This window comes from Temnothorax nylanderi, unplaced genomic scaffold (assembly GCF_030848795.1).
Source record: "Temnothorax nylanderi isolate EJ_2023f unplaced genomic scaffold, tnyl_v1.0 TNYL_tig0064_pilon, whole genome shotgun sequence".
In the NCBI taxonomy this organism is placed as follows: Eukaryota; Metazoa; Arthropoda; class Insecta; order Hymenoptera; family Formicidae; genus Temnothorax; species Temnothorax nylanderi.
Window position 1 is genome coordinate 758,093 of NW_027249126.1, and position 24,436 is coordinate 782,528.

General features: G+C 32.7%; 1 protein-coding gene and 1 long non-coding RNA gene across 5 annotated transcripts; one reads left to right on the top strand and one right to left on the bottom strand.

Annotated features, from left to right (window-relative positions):
• Positions 1 to 158: 158 nt before the first annotated feature.
• LOC139773593 (uncharacterized) lies at positions 159 to 23,731 on the top strand. The gene is made up of 5 exons (XR_011718374.1): positions 159 to 4,975; positions 5,233 to 5,355; positions 5,657 to 5,764; positions 5,849 to 5,971; positions 21,104 to 23,731. It is a non-coding gene; the product is annotated as an uncharacterized lncRNA (long non-coding RNA).
• On the bottom strand, positions 7,951 to 24,411 carry LOC139773589 (cGMP-dependent protein kinase, isozyme 1). Of its 4 annotated transcripts, none has more exons than XM_071708131.1 (13): positions 23,860 to 24,411; positions 15,449 to 15,615; positions 15,035 to 15,315; positions 14,506 to 14,648; positions 11,456 to 11,593; positions 11,070 to 11,248; positions 10,737 to 10,978; positions 10,035 to 10,358; positions 9,466 to 9,697; positions 9,213 to 9,319; positions 8,874 to 9,113; positions 8,714 to 8,780; positions 7,951 to 8,559 (listed from the first exon to the last, which is right to left on the bottom strand). In XM_071708131.1, the coding sequence occupies exons 2-13, from the start codon at positions 15,569 to 15,571 to the stop codon at positions 8,464 to 8,466; spliced, it is 2,172 nt and encodes a 723-aa protein (XP_071564232.1). In that variant the 5' UTR covers positions 15,572 to 15,615; positions 23,860 to 24,411; the 3' UTR covers positions 7,951 to 8,463. The 4 variants fall into 4 exon arrangements, with proteins under 4 accessions (XP_071564232.1, XP_071564236.1, XP_071564231.1 ...); XM_071708135.1 differs by lacking the exon at positions 23,860 to 24,411 and adding an exon at positions 20,946 to 21,157 and having other exon boundaries at positions 15,464 to 15,615; XM_071708130.1 differs by lacking the exon at positions 23,860 to 24,411 and adding an exon at positions 20,946 to 21,157.
• Between the last annotated feature and the right edge of the window lie 25 nt (positions 24,412 to 24,436).

The window sequence follows — 24,436 nt, forward strand, 5'->3', positions numbered from 1 at the left end:
GTAAAATGTAATTGTAGAAAAGTGTATGTTTAATTTGTGTGATCTGGATTACACAAAATCGAAACGCGTATATAATACGAAATTTTCTAAATTAAAACATAATTAAATATTTTCTTTTTAAATTTCTTATTTTATCCTTCTTTAATAGCGTTCAAAGTTATCGCCAATTTTTATAATGTTAAATAATAAGAATTTTTCAAATAAAAATACAAAGATTTTATGCTAAGCTAGTGATCGAATGTTAACTTTCTACTCGTGAAATTTGACATCTGCATTTTACTGAGTCACGATCGAATGTATCACGAATAATGTTGTTCTAGAAAATAGTTTCGAAATTCAGGAGCATTATCGTCAGGACTTCAAAAGTCGCAAAATTGATTAGTCCTAAATTTAGGAAATTAATTTAGTTTTAAATTAATTTCTTACATTTCTTTTCGCGGTAAATATTTGCGAACATCGCGTTTTTTCCACGTTTGTAGTTGGGATTGCTGTCTCGGCGATGGGCTTTTATCGCTGTCCCTCACGTCAGATGAACGCGAACGAATCTGTGGTTCGTACCGGCGTAGAGTCGGAATGATCTTTGTCGTGATGAGTAACTTCTCGTCGATTTCCGAAAGAACTATCTGTAACGCCTAGTTCGGCGTCTCATTGAAAATTGGGGACTATCGTTGCAGGAGCGAAATTAATCCCAGATTTTCTTCGTGGTTTCCGAAAGCAGTAGTTTTGGCAATGAGTCCATGACGACTAACCATCACATGTTTCACAATCGCTGAATTAATTATTACATTCTTAGAGAAGATTTTATTCTTCTCATTAAATGTTCTCCCATTAATAAATAACATTAATATTATTTTTACAATAATGAAATTTGTTAATAGTAAAATGTGCATGGATATAACAATAAATTTATACTATTAAGAAAATAAATTTAAATTAAGAATTTGTGCACCCTCTTGTCGATATATTCGAATCGTGCTTAAGAATGTTAGTTACAAACGTGTATGTTTATTTTCTTTAATTTTTGGTCTCTTTTTAGGGACCACTTCCAGATACATGGGTGTTAGCTGATTTAAATCGTAAAGATTAATTTTTAAGTATTTAAATAGTTTAGATGTTTTTATAATAAAATACATGCGCAAACGGTGACATTTTATTCTATAAATTTTAATTTTAATTTTTAGAAAAGATTTAAAGTTTTTCTTTGTTATACATCTATGAATGTAATAAAAAATGTGCGGATACTTAAAAAATTCGATACAAGTCGAATGGGTACCCTGATATTAGATTATGAAGTATCGATAACTTGAATTTAAACATAATAAAAAAACTGGTAAATGATAAGACATATATTTTAAAATATTTCTATATAAAATTTTTCAGAATCTATTATCGGGTTCGACTCGTCTCGAATTGAGTTGGTACCCCGGAATTATTTGTATCCGCATATATATTAAAGAAGATGAAGGCGCATGTATTTCATTATTCTTAAATGTACTCGTTTGTAATTACTTTTCCATAAAAAAACTGTTCTATCCATGTATTTTTTTAATAGAAATTTATATGTATCTTGTAATAATGGGAGAATATTATATTTTCTCGCACGAATTTTGATTTCGCATATTACAATATGATAAATAGCGATTAAAATAAATATTCGGGAATTGTATAATTATATTATTAAAAAACGGTAAATGTTATTGACTCGCTGCTGAAATCACTACTATCGGAAGCAGCTCGGAAGATACAAAATTTAATTTCCTCCTGCAGCGGGAGCGCCGATATTTGACGGATCGCTTAACTATCCTTCGCAGGTCGATCTTAAGGAGAGTGATAAGAAGCAAGACTCAAGTCGCTCGTCACTATAAAGATCTTTCTTTTCTGCGTTGGTTGCTAACTAGCGTGCCACTCGGCGAAGGGGCCTTGATCTGGCCAAATTGTTGAATTTGTTATCCTTCCTTAAACGTGGCAAAAACGGTCATTGTCGCAATTTCTTCACTGAGAAAACAAATATTTAGATCCAAAAAAATATTTATTTAGATTGCTGCCAATAGCTTATTTACCTAATATAATACACATATTTATTTAGAATTAAATTTTTTAATTTAAATTAAGTAAAAATATCTAATTCTAAATAAATATGTGTATTATCAATGCAGATTAACTTTAATTTTGGTTTAACTTACCTTCTATCTTTCTCTAATTTTAAGAACTAGAAAAAGATGAAAAGTAAGTTAAACCGCGATTAAAGTTAATCTACATTGGTAGAAATGAACATAAGAGACACGTACGTAAACGCTTTATGCTTCTGAAGTTATATTCATTATCGCGTAAAATAAAAATAAGTATGGAGGACTTGCATTGTGTATCAGTGATATATTATAAAAATTACGAATATCACAATTAAGTATCGCAAGTATTGTGGATCGATTTATTGCCAAATGTTCGATCGTGATTTATCTTATTTGATCATTGGCTTAACCTGAAGTTTTGCTTGAATTTTCGCGCAATAATATTTACTACGAAATTCTTTTTTCCAAAATATTGTCAAACATGTCAGTATTGGGAATATTTTTTTCTATGATTAAAGAAGGGTAATTGTAAATTTGTTTAATAATTTTCTGAGTGCGGTTGCTTGCGCTACGTAAAATTTTGTAAGCTACATAATTTTAAATTTATAATTGATAATAAATATTGCATAACTATAGATGTCATTTATCAATACTCTATAGTTATATTGCTATAAATTACGGACGATGTGTTAATATAGATACACATTTCCAACGTTTTTGTGTAATCCGGAATTAATAAGATATCTTATATGTATACAATTTTATCTTATATTACCTTTGTAATTTTGTATTGTTTTATTGTTTTTTTACAGATTATTAGATTTTGGCATAGACTTGTGTAAAAAATAGAAATTGTTTAAAAAAAGTAAAAACAAAAAATATAAAGCTTATATCTAGGGAAATGAGGACTGCTGATTGGAATCGGCGGAGGTGGTGGAGGGCCTTTACAGGTTCCATTTTTATTGGATAAAAGTTTGGCTATAAAATTGAAAGTGTAACTTAATTTTTTAAGAAAAATCTAGGGCAAGTTTAACTAAGGTACATTAAATTGCAACGATGTCCGGTAAAAGTGGGTCCTTTTCTCTCGGTATAAAGTTTTATAAAACAGTAATACAATTATAATATTAACAAGTTGGTAACATGTAATGTAATATAAGTAATATAAGTAATTAAATTAATGAAAGAGATGCCCCCGGAAAAAAGGGAGGCGCCTCATTATTTTCAGCATTTATTATCAGCCTTTATTTTCAGCTTTTATTTTCAGCTTTTATTTTCAGCCTTTAGATTATCATTCAAAGAAATTCAAGAGATAAAGAACAAAATGAACAAATAAAGTATAAGCAGCGTCAAAAAATAACAGTATCGACGATGGAAATTACGTAAGAAAAATTATGAAGATTTTGTTGACGAGGAATCGAAGTAAGAAAGAAAAACAACGATAGAAACGGACGGAACGTACAAACGAGATACAAGAAGCATCAACAAAAATCAAGCAATATCGACGATGGACATTAGAGAAGAAAAATTTTGAAGAATTGTTAAGGGTAAAATCAGCAGAAAGAATAAGGGGGAAGAAAGAGAATTGTAGATCGTCATTATTAAATGAAATGAACAAGAATCTTTTGGCGGTACATTGAGACAAAGAAGACAACGCAACGCAGATAACGATACAAGAACGAAGAATGAAGAAAGAAATAGAACAAGAAGGAAGAGAAGTTTGTCGAAGGAGGATCAAGAAAAGGAAGAAGAAATGACTATGCATGCAAAAAGGATCGCGATAGAGGATACAACGCAACGATAGAAGACCGAAGACCGAAGAAAGGAATAGAACAAAAAAAAAAAGAGAAGCTTTTCAAGGGAGCATCAAGGAAGGGAAGAAGAAACGGCCATGTGAAAAGAATAAACGAAAAATCAAGGTGAAAAGAAGATAGAATTATAGATATTGAAGATAGAAATTGCAGCGGAGGATTTACGAAAAGTTTACCGAATAAGAATTGAAAAAATAACGACGGAGAAAGAGGATTATATGAGGATATTGTTAAAAAAGAATGAAGTGGAATATCTCGAAGAAGGATCGTAATAGTGGAGACAGTTTAATGATGGAAGAACGAAGACCGAAGAAAAAATGGAGCGTGAAGGAAAAAGAAGTTTATCGAAGAAGGTTCAAGGAAGAAAAGAAGGAACGGTCACGTAAAAAGGATCGCGATAGAGGAGACAACGCAACGATAGAAGACCGAAGACCGAAGAAAGGAATAGAACAAGAAGAAAGAGAAGCTTGTGTCAAGGGAGCATCAAGGAAGGAAAAAAGAAACGGCTAAAAATAAACGAAAAATCAAGGTAAAAAGAAGATCGAGATTTCCACTGTCCCTATCTACTATCTAGCGAAACCACTGCCAAGGGAACGGGCTTGGAAATATTAGCGGGGAAAGAAGACTTTGTTGAGCTTGACTCTACTCTGGCACACGAAAAGTTTGTCGAGGAAAAATTGGAAAAATAATGACTGAGAAAGAGGATTATAGAAAAACATAGTTACAAATGAATGAAGAAAAATATCTCGACGAAACATCGCGAAAAGGAGACAATGCAGCGATAGAAGAACGAAGACTGAAGAAAGAGAATTGAGTAGGAACAAAAGAGAAGTTTATCGAAAAAGGATCGAAGGAGAGAAGAAGAAACGTCGCATTTTCGGATATGTCAATCAAAATCGTCGCATTTTCGTGAATTCGATTTTTCGGAATACTGTTGCGAAAGTCGCATCATCGCATCGATGGGATCCAAGCAGGAAAGGAGTCCAAGCAGAAAGGACAGCCTAAAAAAAAGATGACCTAGGAGAGGTGTCAGCAGAACATCCTGAGAGGAGGAGGAGGCCTGGGAGAGGCATCGGGCGCCAGCATACCAACTTTACAGTAAATATTATTTTTTATTTTGTATAATAGTAATTCTTTTTAATTCTTTTATTCTTGCGTTGTTTGATTTTTTTAACCATATTTTACGATTTAGAAATAATAATTTAAAAAACGTAATTTGAATTTTTATAAACGTTCAGTCTTGTAAAGATCTTTTTCAGTAAATGTATAATTATTTAAATAAATATTTAATTGAATGATGAATAAGAAGTTTGATGCGTGTAAGAATTATTTAATCGTTTATTTATATGCTTTAGAAAATAACGATGCGGAAAGTTGCATCGTTGCATCGAGAGACTCCAAGCTGACAACCTGAGAGGACAGCCTGAGAGGAGGAAAAGGCCTGGGAGAGGCATCAGGCGCCGGCGGAGCAACATGTGGTAAATATAATTGATTTATACATATTACATCTTATGTAGAAAGTTTATCCACTTTTCAACTGGATAGTCATTCAGAATATAAAAATTTTAGAAAAAATGAGTTTTAAAATCCTTTGTAATTCTATAGAAGCTTGTATTCAATAGAGTATTCTCAAAAAATTACATGAATATTTCATTGATTTTGCTTAATGAATTAAAACATATAGAATCCAATGTTTTGTGTTCAGTAATTATTTTTTTAAATATTGACTGTCTTTTTTCTGTCTTGCTTTAATTTGGATTTTATATTTGCTTGTTACAGAATCATTGCAGCGATTTTGTAAACTGGTAAAATGTCGGGCCAATTATCCTCCCCCGAACGCGATGACATCAACGCTATTTCCCACCGTTGACAGCTTCAGAAGAGGCAGTGAGTATAATTAATTTATATATTATATTATATATATAACTATGGCCTATTTTTGTTTAATCGAATTATTTGTTTAAATGACAGAATAAAAAATAGTGACCTGGACAGTGTCGCATCGAGGGAATCCTACAAAGTTGACAGCCCGAGCAGCCTGAGAGGAGGAGGAGGCCTAAGGGAGGCATCGGGCGCCAGCCGGACAACTTTGCGGTAAATATTATTACCTTTTTCAAGTCAAACAGATACGTCGCGTTGGGCACCAGGTTAAATATGGCTTCGCGTGTCACGTCACGGCCGGAATGTAACGAGCACTTTTTCCGCCGTGCTTTTTGCACGTAGATGTTGACGAAGAGGAGGGGATACGGTCTGTCGCAATTTCGTGCCTAACTACCGGTGTATTCCAGCGGTATTAAATAACTCGCGCTTGTCGTAAAATATGTGCATCCAATTTGCGGTGCAACGCACGTCCCGCTGGCCCGCGATCCGAATACTTACGCGTGCATTTGATTAGGTTGATAGCGTAATTACCGGTTTTTCGAAAATCGATTTAGGCTCTAAAGGGGATAATGTGTGTCCGTGGGGATTCTAAAGTTCTATCATTTATTATGCCATGTTCTGTGAATTTATATAAATAATTAGAATGAGAGAGATGCGAAAATTGACGTAAAATATATTGCTAGTTAAATGGCACGATCAAGAATGATCACAAAATACAGCATATAATATTTAACTAACGCAGGAGAAACTTGAATGAAATCAGCCAGACGCGCTGTCCTTTTTCAATAGCGTGATAAACGGACGAGACCCTCGTTTCGTGTCGTAAGAATTCCAACTTGCCGCGAATAAAGACGACACACATCGACACAGTGTCAGACGCGGTGCTTTCCAACAACGAAACGCCACAGCACGGTCGAACACAGCTGTAGAGCATAGTCGAACACAGAACCTGGTTCATGGCTGCCAAATTTCGAATGGTGCTGTAGGGCTGTTTCATTTTATACATGTGGTATTGAACCATAATACCAGCAATAAGTAGAATCGTGTTTTTCGTTACTTACTGGCCTAGTTTACACCGATCACTTGATACGCGTGTTAAATAGTAAATAACTAGTAAATTAGTTTGATTATTGACTGATCAGCTCAAATATACTATTCGATACGCGTATCAAAGAGATCGGTGTATACTAGGCCACTGGAATAAGAACTACAACGCATTCCATCAAGCACCTAGACACAGTGTTCGACCGTGTCACACAGTGCCGCTCTGTGGGCCGATATCACAGTCTCCGATTAACGTGATCCTCCGATTAAACTCACTCTTCGTCTCTTTCTAGGGGGACAGTTAGAAAGAGATGCAGAGTGAGTTTAATCGGAAGATCACGTTAATCGGAGACTGTGATATCGGCCCTGTGTCTCCTAAATGGAAAGCTCCCAAAGGCTCGAACGCAGCTGCGCGATTGTTCAGGCAGTAGAAACAGGTGACTGAAGCTCGAAAAGTTTGAATACTTTAAACGAAACATTTCCATGAGCCATTAGAATTGTTGTATGATGAAAAATGCGTGTGAAATAATATAGATACTTATAATTGAACGTTAATTAATGTTTGTAATTAATCAGTATGTCTAATCTTTTTTTTATATTTTAATGTTATTGTATATTTATATTAACGAATATTAAAAGAGTACGCTTAATAGTTTTATATCTTGCGTATAAAGGGAAGATTCTTTAAATCTGTCTAACGTATGGTTATTGTTATTGTTAGTTTATTATAAATAAAAGTTTGCATTCTCCAATCAAAGAATTCGTTTAACACAACTTTGCCGGGATAATTGTCAAATTTCTTTATATTAAAATATGTGTTTGAAAAAACAACGAAGATAAAGTTTTCTATACCTTTTAACTATTATAGTATTACTTTAATTATTTTGGCGTCCTATAAAGTATACCTGCAAAAATGCAATTCTAATGATAGTACACGTATATTTGACTTGAATGAAATTAGATAAGCATTAAATTTTTTCTTTAAAGAAAAGAAAAGTAAAACATCAAAATTTTCTTGAATTTTAAAATTGCACGGAGAAAACTTTTAATAAAATCCTGAAGTTCTTGTTACAGTCGAAAAGAACGTAATACAGAATTATGTTATACTATAAATGTATAAATATTGGATTTTTTTCCATAAAATAAAATATCGTTAAAAGAATACGTATATTTATCTGCAATTAAGATACACCGGAATATGAGTAGTTGTTTTTAAAGAAATAATATAATTTCTTATATTAGTTAATTATTTTTTACGAATTACTCGTTCATTAAAACAGTTACAAAATTTAATTGACTATGTGAATAATCGACGAGTTGTACGAACGAATGATCTTAGAAAGATAATATTCTGTAATCTTATAAAACGACTAATTGAAATGTAAAATATAAATTTTTCTAGAAAGGTTTTTCTTACTGTTAATTATTAACAAATACCTTAATCGACAATGCAGCTTATTCATTTTTACATTTCGAAATTGTGTCGATACGATTATTTTAGTATCTCTGTCATTATTTTTTTGGTAACAATTAATAAAAGAGCTAATATTTCTATAACAATATAAACGGGTTAACAAATGCATTTCTTATATTAATAACGCAATAAAGATCATACAATTATTATATCTATCGTGTAGTTTCGTTATATTGAGAACTTATTCTCAAAATTCGATGTCCCAGCCGGAAAATTCGTCTGGTGGAATATCGCGGTCAGGTGGATATCTTTCGAAGTTCCGTGTGTCGAGTTGATGTCGTACCTGAAAATGCGAAAATAAAATGGATTTTAATACAAATGCAAAATTTTTGTGTAAAAGATAAATAATTGAAATGGCGCATTGTATAAATATAAGAAAAGTGTAAGTTTTGTAAAAGTTTGGTGGATTAAGTTTAAATTTTACGATAGATATATACCGTTGGTACAATCGGAGCCGGTAGAGCCAATCTCTGAAGCGCTTGCCAGCTAAATCCGGAAAACCATCTATTAAAAGAACAAAGATAAATTATTATATTTCATATAGGTCCTATTGCGAAGCAGTTTTTAAAATTTTACAAAAATTTTCCAACGACTTACTTGTGATCGCGAATGTCCTGTATCCCGTTTCGTTGATAACCCAGTCGTTCCGAGGCGTTCAAACGAAGTAGCTTTTTGATGATATTATTAGCGTTTTTGTTGACGATGCTCGGTATACCAACCATCTCGATACCCTTCAGGATTTTGTTGTAAGTCGTCATATGATCGGCTCCTCGGAAAGGCGGCTTACCGACGAGAAGCTCGTGCGTTAGGATACCGAGAGCCCAATAATCCACCGCTCTAGCCAAATATGGAGAAACAAACGTGGAAGAAATATATAAAAAACCAAGTAATATAACAATTAGATAATAAATGTCGGAACAAGCTTAAATTTCTCACCTGTCGTGCCCTTTGTTCAAGATAATTTCTGGTGCGACGTACTCGGGCGTGCCGGCAAAAGTCCACGTTTTAGCTGGGCCAATTTTCTTACTAAAACCAAAGTCCACCTATAGAAGGAAAATAATTTTTCTCTTGTAGGATTTCTCTCTCATTCTGTGACAAGAGTGACTAAATGATTAAGTATATATACTTCGAAGAAATTTTAATAATTTTCATAATTGGACGTTAAGTATTTAATAATCGAGTGTCTCACCAGCTTCAAGTAGCCACGCGTGTCGAGCATAAGATTTTCCGGTTTGAGATCCCGATAAACGATGTTTAATGAATGAAGATGATCGAGGGCTTCCACCACGCAGCCGACCATAAATTGCGCGGTGGCGTCGTCGAAATAACGCCTCCTTTGAAGGGTCGTCCAAACGTCTCCGCCGAGACATACTTCCATGAGAAAATAGACGTATTTATTATCCTTGTATGTTTGATAAAGTCTGAAAAAAATGCGAAATTTTATTAAGTTCAATCTAATTAATATTAAGACTATATGCATACTAAAAATCCTCTCATTACTAGATTAGAATTTATTTGGCAATTATTTCTTCTGAGAAGTAATTTAACATATTTTTATTACAAATTTTACGATGCTAATTACTTTTACAGCTTAGCAACAGGCACAACATTTCACAAATGAATTAAAATATTATATTTATTTTATATTGATTCGAAACATTGTCTTACATCCAGCAATAATAGCTTAATATTATAATATGTTATTGTAAATTAATTTTGATATGCATTACAATACTAAAAATCTCAATAACAGCTTACTTGCATATGAAAGGAGAATCGCACGCTTGCATAATGTGTTTCTCGTTCAGCACGTGTTCTTGCTGTTGCTGCTCGACCATGACCTTCTTCTTGAGTTTCTTCAGAGCGAAGCTCTTATTTGGATCGGACCTGAGTGTGACCAGTTCAACACGACCGAATCCACCCACTCCTAACGTTCCCCTCGTCTCAAGGTCCATCAAGGTTAAATTCGCGTACTCGTTAGTCCACTTCTTCGGAGTCAACGAACGCTTTTGCTTCTCGTATTCCGCCAACCAGTCCTTGTTGCGAATCTCATCCAGACTGCCCAGATAGTTCAGGAAGGACCTGGCAATTTCGAATTATGTAATATTGCGTTTTATATTTATTATTAATTATTTAACACGTGAAAAGACAGCCTCAAGTAAAATAAAATAATAATTTCTGTAGCAATAGTAAATATAATAATAATCTATGTTGAAGGGTAAGTGTTATTTCAAGGTAAATTTACCTTGAAATAAAGTAAAACAATAAAATAAAGTAAAGTGTTATCGTTTTAAATAAACAACAGATATCCTGGATTAAATTATTTACGGATCGATATTCCATAGAAATTAAAATCGCTTTCGCGACTTATGTTCTCGAGCTCGTTTATGTTTCGATGATAAATATGTTGATCTCAGAGATTTATTAATTACGAGATAACACCTGTGTACTCGAACTCACGTTCTGTCCAGTGTCAAGCATTCGACACCAGGTGCAAGCGCGATCGCGTTGGCACGTCGTTCTCCACCGTCATCATAGAGAGCCAATTCGCCGAAATAATCTCCCTTTCCGAGGACCACTAGTTCCTCCTCGCCTCCGTACTCGGTGTCTTTGGTGATCCGCACGTTGCCGCCGCTGATTATATAAAATTTCTCACCCTTCTCGCCCTGCCGCAGTATTTTCGCTCCAGCCGGGAAGAATTCCTGCAAGCATTATTATAAACGTTCTTTTAAGCTATATTATAAACTAAGCGACGAGTAGAATGGTATCCTTTGAAATATCTTTCTTACTTACTACTCTTATGAGGTCGGATATCTTCGCGAGCACGTGGTCCTTAGGTTCTGGAAGTTTTTGGAGAACGGAAACGCGTTGGAGGAAGCGGATGTTGCCCTCCAGTTGTTCCTGAGCCGTTCTCATCATTATGGTTAGAAATACTGATCTGTCGAGCACCCATACTTTTCCAGCTTTCTTTACTGAAACGACACGAAATTGGACAAATATTAGCTCAAAATTAATTCTTAGTTCTTAAGAAGATTTCTAATCTTCTACATTTTCATAATATGTATCATAATCTATTTAGTAATATTGTAAATTACTGATTTGTGTTCATATATCTTGTTTTACAAAAATTTAAAAATATTCTTTAATTTTTAGACTTTTATTATTTTTTTCATATTTACCGCTAATAGATCGAAGTCTTTTCGTATTGTACAACAGAGCGATCTCTCCAAATGCGACTCCTGGTCCGAAACTTCTTTGGAATTTGTTCCCTTCGTAAATGTCGAAATCTCCTTCCGCCGACACGTACAAGTGCGAACCTACGGACAAATAATATTCGTATAAAAATTTATATATGTGATCACGTACATTAATGTTTATCATAATTATTCTGTGGGCTATTGTATATGTTAATAATATATTTTTCATAGTTTATATGTGTAATAATACACTGAAAAAAAAATTTATTATAATCAATGAAATTTGACTTGATTCAAGTAAATGATTTGCTTATTATAGGTCTAAATCACATATTTACTTGAATCAAGAATACAATTTGTCTTTGAAACAAATAAATATTTCCTAGAAAATGAAAAATTATGAATTGAAATGCAATAAATATTTCGTTGATTCAAGACAATCAGATCTTGCCTCAAGATCTGCATTGTTTAAATCAAATAAATATTAACCTAAAGAAAATGAATATTTACTTGAGAATACAAAACCATTTCGATTTATGAATTAAAATTCAGTGAATTGTTACTTACTTACAGTTAATATTTCGTTGATTCAAAACAATCAGATCTTGCCTCAAGATCTGCATTTCTTAAATCAAATAAATATTAACCTAAAGAAAATAAATATTTACTTGAGAATACAAAACCATTTCGATGTATGAATTACAATTCAGTGAATTGTTACTTACTTATAGTAAATATTTCGTTGATTCAAGACAATCAGATCTTGCCTCAAGATCTGCATTTTTTAAATCAAATAAATATTAACCTAAAGAAAATAAATATTTACTTGAGAATACAAAACCATTTCGATGTATGAATTACAATTCAGTGAATTGTTACTTACTTACAGTTAATATTTCGTTGATTCAAAACAATCAGATCTTGCCTCAAGATCTGCATTTCTTAAATCAAATAAATATTAACTTAAAGAAAATAAATATTTACTTGAGAATACAAAACCATTTCGATGTATGAATTACAATTCAGTGAATTGTTACTTACTTACAGTTAATATTTCGTTGATTCAAAACAATCAGATCTTGCCTCAAGATCTGCATTTCTTAAATCAAATAAATATTAACCTAAAGAAAATAAATATTTACTTGAGAATACAAAACCATTTCGATGTATGAATTACAATTCAGTGAATTGTTACTTACTTACAGTTAATATTTCGTTGATTCAAGACAATCAGATCTTGCCTCAAGATCTGCATTTCTTAAATCAAATAAATATTAACCTAAAAAAAATAAATATTTTTAAATAGTTTTTATTTTTTTTTTTAATATTTTTATAGTGTAATCTGTATTTATTGTTTCGTATATATATTCTATTTTAATTACAATTAATTAAAATAACGCATTTATTTAAAATTTTTGAGAACGCATCGACGGGATTTGAACCTAAGATGTTCGGGGTCGTAACCTAACACGCTAACGCTGAGCTAATCGTACGCTTGTGGTATCTATCATTATAACAATATATATATTTCTACTCTTTATCAGAAGTTTCTTTGTTTCAAGTAAATTTTTACTGCCGCCAGAAACAAGAGTGCCGTTACTGCAAATTGTTACTTTTGTCGTAATATTTATGTAAAGTTCAGAAGATTTTCCATCAAATCATATTTATATTTTCTATAAATTTTTAATAAATTTTCCATAAAATCTATATATTTTGATCATATACGTTTAAGGCTTAAATTGAAAACAAACTTGATTTCGGTAAATAATAAACTTCTGAACTTTACATAAATATTATCATAAAAATTAAATTGTAGTTACGGACATTCTTGCTTCCGGCGACAGTATATTGATAATTTTAAAATGCTAACACTTTGATTTAAGCAAAAATTATCTTAGATTAAGTAAATACTTTTTAATTTCGAACGAATGGTTTCTGTGGTCATTAAATATTTGTTTACTGATCACAAAGAAATATATTGTCGGTTTCAAAAAACCAAATCTTTGATTTGAGCAAATATTTTCTTAGAAAAAGTAAATATTTGTTAAACATATTTATCGATATTAAGTAATGTATTTTCTGGTTTGAAGTAAATATGTTCTGACACCAAGCTAATGATTTCTGTCATTTAAGTAAATATTTGTTAAACATATTTATCGATATTAAGTAATGTATTTTCTGGTTTGAAGTAAATATGTTCTGATACCAAGCTAATGATTTCTGTCATTTAAGTAAATATTGTTCAAACATATTTATCGATACTAAGTAATTTATTTACTGGATAAAAGTGAATATTTTCTAATTCCAAAGTAATGGTATCTTTGATTCAAATACATAATTATTTACCAATTACAAAGAAAGATATTTTTAGTTTTCAAACACCAACGCTTTGCTTCAAGTTAACATTCTCTCAGATCAAATAAATGATTTTGTAGTAGAATTTTTCAAAAACCAAAGTTTTCATTTTATTTATTCAAAATAATATTTATTTTCATCAAGTAAATATATATTTAATTATGTACAGATATTTTCGTAGATGAATTGCTTGAGTCAAAGAAATATTTATTAAAACAAAATATATATTTCGTTATTGAAAGTGAATATTTGTTTGCTTTTAGTATCCCAGTATTACTAAATTGGTAAATTTAGTAATACTGTAATACTAAATTGGTTTTCTTGAATTAAATAAATATTTTTTTATTCAAGTAATTTAAAAACTTAAATTCAACAAAAATTTATTTAAAATTGGCTACTACTTTTAAGTAAATGCATTTATTACATGTAAGAAAATTATTTCACAGTTTTAAGAAAATATTATTTGATTTAAAATAACGTTTTCTTCATGTGAGTAAATATTTATTAAGGACATAAATTACTTTTACGCAAATAAATATTTTTTTGAAAGTAAAAAAATTTGCTAGATTTTAATAAATAATTATTTAATTTAAGTAAATAAATTTCAAGTTAATATATTTACTTAAATCAAATAAATTTTTTTTTCAGTGTACGTAAAAGTTTATATGTAGGCGTACCTATATCGCCCTCTCGGATGACCAGTGTATTAGCGGGGATTTGTTTGGGATACATGGCGGAGACGAGTGCTTCCACTTGATTTTCTTCAAGATTACCCAGAAATTCGTTCTCCAAAATGGCCCTTTTAATTTGCCTCGCACTCCTGCAAGTAAAAGAACGATAGTATTACGTTCTACTCTTCCGAAAGATTTGAAATAAAGTGAAACCTATGCCGATTAGAAAACAATCACATATAATACAATTAAAAAATTATAATCTTTAATTTAATAATATTAAGAGAAATAATTTCTTTAATTTAATATTATTTTTCGTTAATTATTGTATTGTGGGCCGGTTGTTCCAACCTATTGGTAAACTAATAGTTAAATTATACGTCTATCCTTCTTTAATTTGAAGGAAAAACAAAGACACATATATGATTTAACTACTGTTGGTTTACTAACAGGTTGGAGCAACCGGCTTTGTCATATTAGTTTCAATGCTAATTACTATAAATTATATTACTATTTATTATCATTTTCTGGTCACCTGGCATCTTTCTCGTATACGGGGGTCGGTGCCGAGGGTGGCGTCGGTGTCCTTCCGATGACGCCACCCCTTGGATTATTCACATGTTGGTCGCCATTGGTCACAGCAGCCGCGCTTGTTAATGCGGACTGTTCTTGATGTGATGGGAGGTGATTGACATGATTAGCTTCAGATGGCGGTGATGACACTATGACTTTCGTGAGTGAAGTTGATGATGCGGACGATGTTGGACCGGTGCCATTTACAGTTAACGAAGGCAAGTTACCAGGTAACGGGCGTATCTAATGGAAATTGGAATAATATTTTAATAAAAAAAAAAGCTTTTTACTTTTAAGCGGAATTTTTCAATTAATTAAAAAGTCGAATCGTGGAATCATGTCTCTTTTAATGATAAACGATTTATTTATGAATTACGTTAATAAGACGTACGACGCCTATAGTGAAGCTGGAAGAGTCCTCGTAGCCCGGCAGAGGGGTGAGATTGATGCTACCCCTCTGCCCGAGGATATTGGCTCTCGGAAAGCACGAGAACCTCATGTTATCTTCGTCCAATGCATGTCCAAAGCAAATTCTTTTGACGCCTGAAAAGAAAACACGTCACAATTTATTTTAAACGTCTAGAGTTTGTATTGTTTTATTTAAAAAAAAAAAGGATATAGAGATTTACATTGTAGAAATAAAATAAACGACATGCAAATTATACATTGAAAATTTGTAGTACAAAACATTTAATTCTATTTTTTATATACACAAGTCTTCACAAAATATACACTATGTACAGTAAAATTCAGCGATATTTTAATATTTTTTGTCTTTATCAATGTGATTGCGTTTCTATTGATGGCACGTTAATCAATTTACAATGTAATTTTTATCCATAATCATATCACACAGTAATATTTAACATTAAAGAAAGATTCCTTCATTAGTTTATCAAAAATCAAAGTCTGAGCGATTTAATTACTTTCCCGCGGGGCAATTAGCTAAATTGACAAATTAATTAAGAGGCAAATAATTTAATCGTCTTTGGCATCTAGGATGATTCATATAACTTTGTTTCACATTTGAATATACATTTAACATATTTCACTAATAATTATTTCCCACTTGCGTCGAAGAAATGTTTAATTAAGCTGACAGTCATAATTGAGCGGAACACGTAATGCTACAGTTATTCGGTGATTATTCGGTCACTCATGACTCACTCACGTGTCACGTTTCTTTCTTCATAGCGGCTTTAAACAGGTGATTATTCTTCAATATCGCTTCACGCGGAAGTCACTCATGACTAGCACTCGATTCCTTCGCTGAGCCTTCTGACTCGTTCGGGTCGCGTTACGCTCATTCTATAACTTAACTACTCCACTTTTCGACGCGCAGCTCTTTTTTCATATGCGACTCGGTCTCGTCGCGAGAGCCGATTGCTTCCACACCAGTCACATGCTTATGCTAATGGTGTTTGGTGCACGTGATATATTGTACCTTGACGTCACAATGCATTAGCACATGCTGATGATGAGAATATTCTCGACTCTCTACCAAGCCCGATCATCTTTTCCTTCTCGTTAAGGTTTCCAATTCGCGATTACGCTAATTCTTCTGGAAAGAAGCTCTATAAAGGTATGCTGACTTCCAAACGGCATTATAAGTATTGCAAGAAACGTCACTTGCAATCATGAATTTGCAATTTGCATTGCATATTTAATATTTTTTATTACTTTATGGTGATTTATCAATTAATTTCATATATTTTATATATATAAAAGATTTTAAAGATTTATCTTGAAGATATTTGTATTCGCCTATCTAGAAACTAAATATATAATAATTTTAACAATAATTTTGTTTCCTTCTTTTCGCAATTTTCTTATAATTAAAAAACGTCTAGAAAATTCAGTTTGGCAGGCCGGTTCCATTGATGCGTGTGTTGTTTAAGCTACTGCCGGAAGATTCATGTTTTGCTCCTCTAAAAGAACGTTCTAATGAAAGTTACATCGCTTGTTCTATTGAATAGATATAAATTGCCTGCCAAGTTGCAAGTGCACAGGAACATCTTCAATTTTTCACTAAAAGCTGAGAGGCTCACAACCGTTGTTCTCCTCAGCAGTGCTCTTTCACAGAAGATTCGCGACAAGGCCGGCATGCATCTTGTGAAATCACTCGATAATTCAGGCCGCATTGTTGTTAATTTTGTCGCGCCGCGCCGTGACAAAGTGATTCATTCGGTTTTATTAGAATCTTTTGCAAGGTGCACATGATACTGTATCTATTTTTCTTTTTTACTTCTAATCTTCCCTCGGGTATTGTTTCACGAGGCCCGTGAGGTGTCACTTCGTTTTATCACTAATATGCAAACAGCGCAGGAATCTCGAGGTGATATCTTTTAGACGTAAGTATCCATTATTTACGACGTTTTAAAAACCTCGGTTATACTAATTATTACTATTTCGCGACTTTGGTATAAAATAACTTTTCTTCTATCAACATTGGGAAAAATACTATTCTTTTCGGAATCTTTGAATTTCTGACATCAAACATCCTGATAATACTCCAAATAAAAGATAGAGTTGATAATTTAAAATTGTTTGGAAGTTTTGCTATTTGTTTCCTATTTTGTGGAACCCAGCTTTTCTACCTTTCTAGCTTTTGCAATCATCTGTAATAAAGAAAATTTATTTTTAATTATTTTTAAGAAAAAGTTTTTACAATTTTCCAAGGAAAATATGATTCAGTTCTTTATATTAAGTTCATCAGTTGTCAAATAATCCACGTAATTGTTATATGTCACGTATCTTTCCGTAAGATTTTGGAATAGTTCTTCATTACATTATTGTTAAAATATTACTATAATTCTATCTGATGCAGACACAATCTTAATTTGAAGCTTCGTATAGTTCTCAAATGATACATGACCTCCTTATACATTGCAGATGCAAGGTCGGCTCGTATCGGGTTGTACGTACTATATCGGGGCCATGATAACGCTATTTGATTAAACACAAGAGCAAACGATTGCCAAAACCCTAAATATAGCTCATCCACCGAATATACGTTCGTTGCGGCGTCCACGATAAGCTCTGCGTGTGATCAATTAATTAATAAATGATTTTCTACGGAACGATTCTTGAAAATTCATTATCATTTATCGTTTCTTTCCGCAAGAGCATGCTAATAATAAAAAAGAAATGTTTCGAAACTGTCTGCGATAGGTAAATTGTGTCAGAAGCGATTCGCAAGCAATTACATCGCTGTGAAGTAATTGAATTCAAGCCTGTGAGATCCTATCGCGCGCATCGAGCTATACGAATATTATATAACTATAAATTAACGAAGCGATGCTATCGTTGTATTCATTATCCGAGCGGGCAAATCACGCGTTTTGCCATCGCGTCCAGAAATCAAAGATAAGAAAGTCTCGCGCTTCCGGTATTGCGTAATGTATAAACTAATTAGATGACTTTCATGTAATAGAAAAACATAAAACGTATTAAAATAGCACCTCAGGTTTTATATAACTGAAACTTTTAAACAATATAATGCTACCCACGCGTTGCACGCAGCAAGAAAAATTTATAGTATAATAAAATAATTTAATTAATTTAATTAATTCCAATAATTTAATAATTTGAGCACAATTAACTAATTAATTATCAGTCATAAAATAGCTTTACAGTTTAAGTACGTAAATGTATTCCATACATTTCCATAAATGGTTAAGTAATGTCGATCTAAATAATTGTTTTTTTCTTAGAATTTAAATTTTGTGTTGAGTTTAAAAGTAATATCGTTCTTTTGACTCAGGATAATTTTAATCGATTGCTAGTTTTGACCTTAAATAATTTTTTAGTGCTAGATTTTGGTGGTTATGTAAAAGCCGTTTAATGATGTAATTTATACGGTATTTGCTTAATGTGTTTAATTATTATTACTTATTATTTGTATTTTGCATCGTAATAATCGTAATAATAATAATAAAATCAATATAATAAGTATTTTAAATTCGTAAATTATAATGTATGGAATCGTTATATTTTATGCAGGAAAAAATGCACGGACGAGGAAAACGAGAACTGAAACGGCAGTCGATCGACGATTACACGCAATTCCACGTTCTTAATGCGAAACGACATTTCCTGTCTCTGAAATGACCATGCCTCGTTAACGACTCGAAATTAAGGTTTCAGGGGACTAACTGTGCTTCGCACTTCGGTGTGCAACGATGCGCTCGACATGACTTGCCAGCGCAGCGCATCACGCGACACTTTTTTCGCTTTGTCTCTTTTAGCTCAGCTGATGTTTATGTAAAAATTTGCGAGGTCGCGAGTCGCGGAAATGACGGGAACGTAACAATATTGTAATCTGTTGCACAATGAGCGCTGTCGACTTCCCCGACGGAAAACACACCGGCAATATCTAAGTGCACGTGTCGTCGCTGTTACAAAAAACTGATAAAGCTAAATAATATACATAAGTATAATATTTCCTGTCTTGCTAAATTTTAAAACATTTTGGTCGTGTGTATTTTTAAATCGAACGTACGTTGTTAAAGGATGAAATTTGAATACCTTAAGTAACATTTTGTTATTTTTAACTACCATGTGTGCCGAAATTTATTATTTTAACACAAAACAGTATTATTTTAACTCTATTAGTTAAGTTAAATTACTGGCATTGAGTAGGAGCAGTGGCGACTTATAGGAATATGGTTAAAAATATGATTTATATTTAACCATATATTAACCATTAACTTGACATTACGAATTTAATACTGCAGTATTTGCGGAAAATAATGATTCGGATTTTAATACTTGGAATTTACAGAAAATCTTGAGAGCGCCCCTCCAATGTACAATCATTGAACTACATCTTCTCATGAGAGATCTTCTCATGTGTGTGTGCTAATTATGAACTTCCAGTTTTAATCTTCGTTACTTCACGTGATGATATTTTTATGTTTTGCAAACATTTTATAACGTAAACGCGACGATAACACGTGCTATGTGTGTTAAGGTAGCGAACGAATGAGCATTGCCCGACATTTTATCGGTATATTTGCAAAGAGGTCTGCGTATACACACATTTTAAGTCGCGGACAATTAAGGCAATATTGTTTGGTAACGTCAGTTACATAGGCGCCTCTTTATTACTGGCGCGTTTAATCAACTGTATCGACAATCGTTGCCGAGGTTAATTAACTTCATCCATGCCCGCATATGTGTATGGCAGTAATTAACTTTCTTGACGCCACACGTGCGTGCTACGTGCGTATGACGTTTGCTTTGTGACGAATAGGCTTTTGTGGCTTTATTTAGTCATTACTTTCGACTCGTCGATCACCGCTTGCCCTTCTTCAAGTTTTCACAGGTTATTATAGAGATAAAATCAAATAGGGGATGTAAATGTGCCAATAAAAGCTAAAAATGTAATTAACATTCAATATCTGTTTTAAGAAAACTAAATTTTTCCACTGCATAATGGTCTTTAGAAAAGACGTGAAAAATAGTACAATATTTAATATTAAAATTTTAATATTAATATTAAATGGCCGCAAATTTATATTTTTATTCAGAAGCGTTAAATTCAGGATATGGAATAATTGTGCAAATCGAGTATTATTTATTAACAGTGTTTATGTTCTCATTGCAGCATTGATGAAATTACGGAAACTTATCTCTCGGTAGACTTCTTTGGTTTATCGGTCTCGGAATGCAAGTCGATCTTGAAATTGATTTAGAACGGTATCAGGGACACGAATCGACGTTTCCGTGGATTGATTAGATAATCGATCGCGCGGATAAAAATGTGCGTGAGGAGAATCAAATATTTATCATCGCTTTGTCCTCTCGACAGAGCGAATTCGAAAACGTGCGGCACAATTAGGGACTAGCTTAGACCGCCTTTCGAGACTCACCCTTCAGGTTGACGTAGGGAAATCTTTCAAGATAGATTGACAATCCTGCGCCGGTAGGCCCTTGAAGGACGAAGAAACGTGATATTAAGGAAGATTTATGCGCTTTCCGCTCGCTTGATCTCGGAGCGAAAAGACATAAATCGTTTTTTTTTTTTTAGTACGACCGCACGGAGGTGTACCGCACGAATTCGCGCGTTCGACTGATGCCTCAAGTACGACAAAGACGCAGAAATCTTATCTAGCCGATAACAGAGCGGCGACGAGCAGTGTCAACAGGCAGGTATATGTGGCGCGCGAGCATCTTATCTAATGAGTCTATTCTTTTTCCATTAATAAAACCGACTTCGTGCTCCTTGTCGAGCGCTCGTACAAGCAATTGTAACAGGAAAAATTTTGTATTTTTTCCGCCGGGCAACAATATTAATTTAATTTCTGCTTACTTCGTTACGTATACGAGCCACAAGTAACGGTAAAAAGTTTTGCTTATAACTATTTTATCGTTTTCTTATTTTTGTTTCTCGAAAATAAGCAAACTTGTAATTTATTGAAAATAAATTTGCCACAGATCAGCGCATGATAATTATTAGGTTTTACTACATAAAATTTTATTGTACAAAAAACGGATAATTCAAGCTTAACGAAAAAATATATTTCTTGTATATTCTTTTTGTAAACGATATTATTTATTAGATGGAATAATGTCTCGTGCAAATTGGAAATAATATTGAGCTATTTTATTAGTTTAAATGCTATTGTAATTTAAAGATTAAAATGCTAATTTTACATTTACTAATTATATGTATGTATATTTCGCATATTATAAAAGGAATATTTATATAAGTATATTGATAAGTATATTAAAAGGAATATTTATATAAGCATATTAATTTACTGACACGTGCAGAAGTTTATTTCCAAGGTTAAAGTAAAATGTTTAAGGAGGTTCGATCGTTACTTGTGAGTCAAAAATGCGATTGAAATAAATGTCATTACAGCGATCCCGAATTATATGCAATATTAGTATAATGAATTGTGGATGCTACTTACGTGCTATATTCTTCGTCAATTATTAGTGTATAGAATATTAACAAACATATACTGGGGTATGAGAGCGTCAACGACTCGGGAATCGCTCATTCTACGCTGGGACCTGACTTTGTGACGATAAAGCCTTCAATCCACACGGTAAAGTCCGATTTTTAAAGTCTTTACACAATCCTTGATGTTTCATCTATCAAATGCTCATATAAAAAAATAAGGCTCTACGATGGCTTTCGAGTATAGAAAGCTTATTGACACAAAGTGACAGGTTCTAACCTATAATGTTGGCCAAATAAGCAATTCCCGAGTCGTTGACGCTCTCATACCCCGACATATATTTATTAATATTCTACACATTAATAATTGACGAAGAATATAGCACGTAAGTAGCATCCACAATTCATTATACTAATATTGCATATAATTCGGGATCGCTGTAATGACATTTATTTCAATCGCATTTTTGACTCACAAGTAACGATCGAACCTCCTTAAGCATGAGATAATAAATGTTCCTCGAATATGAATAGTAATATCTGTCTGTATGTTATTATGCTGATTCAGCAATGTTTTCAGCTTGCATTCTCACATTAGTGAACGAAAATTATACACGTGTGTCTAAAATTTTCAATATACATCAGGAAACTGAACTCCAAGAGTTCGGACATCCGATCCGACGACGTTCCCTCGCGAAATTTTAGTATGTGTCAGCGACGGTAATTAAATGACATTGACAAAGCAATTAAATAAGTGTTTGAAGTTATGATTATTAAGTATTGCAATAGGTACGCCATTGTGTTTGAAGATTTTGTCAATACGCTGTTGTTAAGATTACCGTTTCTAAAAACAATTAATTGTAAGAAACATTCATTCGTTTTCTAGAAATTATAGACCTATTATTGACTTAGCAACCTCAGAAAGAGACTCTTTTAATTTATCGACGATTACCTAAGTTAACAAACTAATAGAATTTTCTTCTGATCTCATTTGCCTTTACGTTTTCTTCATTCTTATCTGCGTAATGATAGTCTCTTATCACGGGCCTTTATCATGTTCACCGCTTGTTTTTTTTAATACCTACAACGGCAATCAGTTCTACTTATTTTAGTGCTTTAATATATTTTTCTTGTAGTAACTAAAATTTATCCACTTATAAATTCGATTTTTCAATTGTAATCTATTTATTTAAATGATTACGTTTTCACTCATTATCTATCCGCTTTGATTCATCGAGATTAGCAATCCGGGCAATCCCCCTTCTTTCTTATCATCCGCCTTTTTTTTACTGACAATTAGATAGCAACATTAGATAAACAAAGGGGATAGCCCTTTTCCCGAGAACTTAAACGTTCGTTGTTTGAAAAAGAATCACAACTTAGCTTAGTTTTATCTAAGGTTCTCTACAAGAGCTAATGAGTTAAAAAATAAATCGTTATACCATATTTACGTTGTATTTATTTCTTCGATAATTTTAGATTTAAATTTTGTTGATTTTGTGAATCTAAAAACTATGATTTTTGTGCCACATAATAAAAGTTATAGTGAGAAATATTGCTGTCGATCTCTTGTGTATTTTTAAACTTATAACATTAGCTAATTGGAAGATAGAAGATAAAAGCAATTAACAAAATATTTGCGTACAAGAAAGCTGATTTCTTCTAGTTTTTATATAAATTAATTTTAGAAGATTGTTAAATCTCTTGATATGTCTACACGCTGTCAGAATAAAAATTATTAATAAAGTCTTTAAAGTGTAAAAGGCTTTACAAACACCTTTATATAAATCTGTACGTCAAGATGCAAAAATCGTTAATATTCTGCCTTGTGTCCAATCTGCTAATAACGCATGTGTTAATTTGCCAGAAATACTCGCCTCTCAAACTTTACGATTCCGTTCCTGGGCCTCGCCAATTATCCGTGTGATTTTGCGCCAATGTACAATAAAGTGTAAAATTTTACTTTAGGAAGATGGCACTATCCTCAAGATACGTTCACAGCTACATTCTTGTAACTTCTCTACGTCGAATTATTTATAATCGCACGATCGTTTGTCACTGATTGTTGGATTTCAACTGTCACTTAAGTTAAATACTTGGCTGTTCGATCACGTCACGCGGCTTGATTATCGAAAATCCAGATTCATTATTAGACTGAAGTTTCACCAATAATTATTGCTGTATCGCCATTGTGAATTATATACAATGCGCTTAAATAATTCTTTTGTTACAAATTTCGAGAAGGTCAAAAATTCACTGTCTTTAATTAATTTATTAGTCACATCCGCGCGCCGGTGAAAGTATATATAACTCTTTCACGCGATGATACATGAGACAATTGTGTCAATGAATCGTCTATTTAGCTTCTTTTTATATCGAATTCCACGCGTGTCAGGCTTATCGGCGTTGATCCATCCGATCGAAGCCGAAAAGTACTGATAAGCGAAACAACTC

Bases quoted from the DNA above. Each gene is read 5' to 3' on its own strand.
- LOC139773589 (XM_071708131.1), bottom strand. From the start codon at position 15,571: ATGAGGTTCTCGTGCTTTCCGAGAGCCAATATCCTCGGGCAGAGGGGT. The intron at 10,359-10,736 runs GTGAGTTCGAGT...CGAAATTGCCAG, and splicing joins TGCTTGACACTGGACAGAAC to GTCCTTCCTGAACTATCTGG. The intron at 9,320-9,465 runs GTGAGACACTCG...TTCCTTCTATAG, and splicing joins CGCGTGGCTACTTGAAGCTG to GTGGACTTTGGTTTTAGTAA.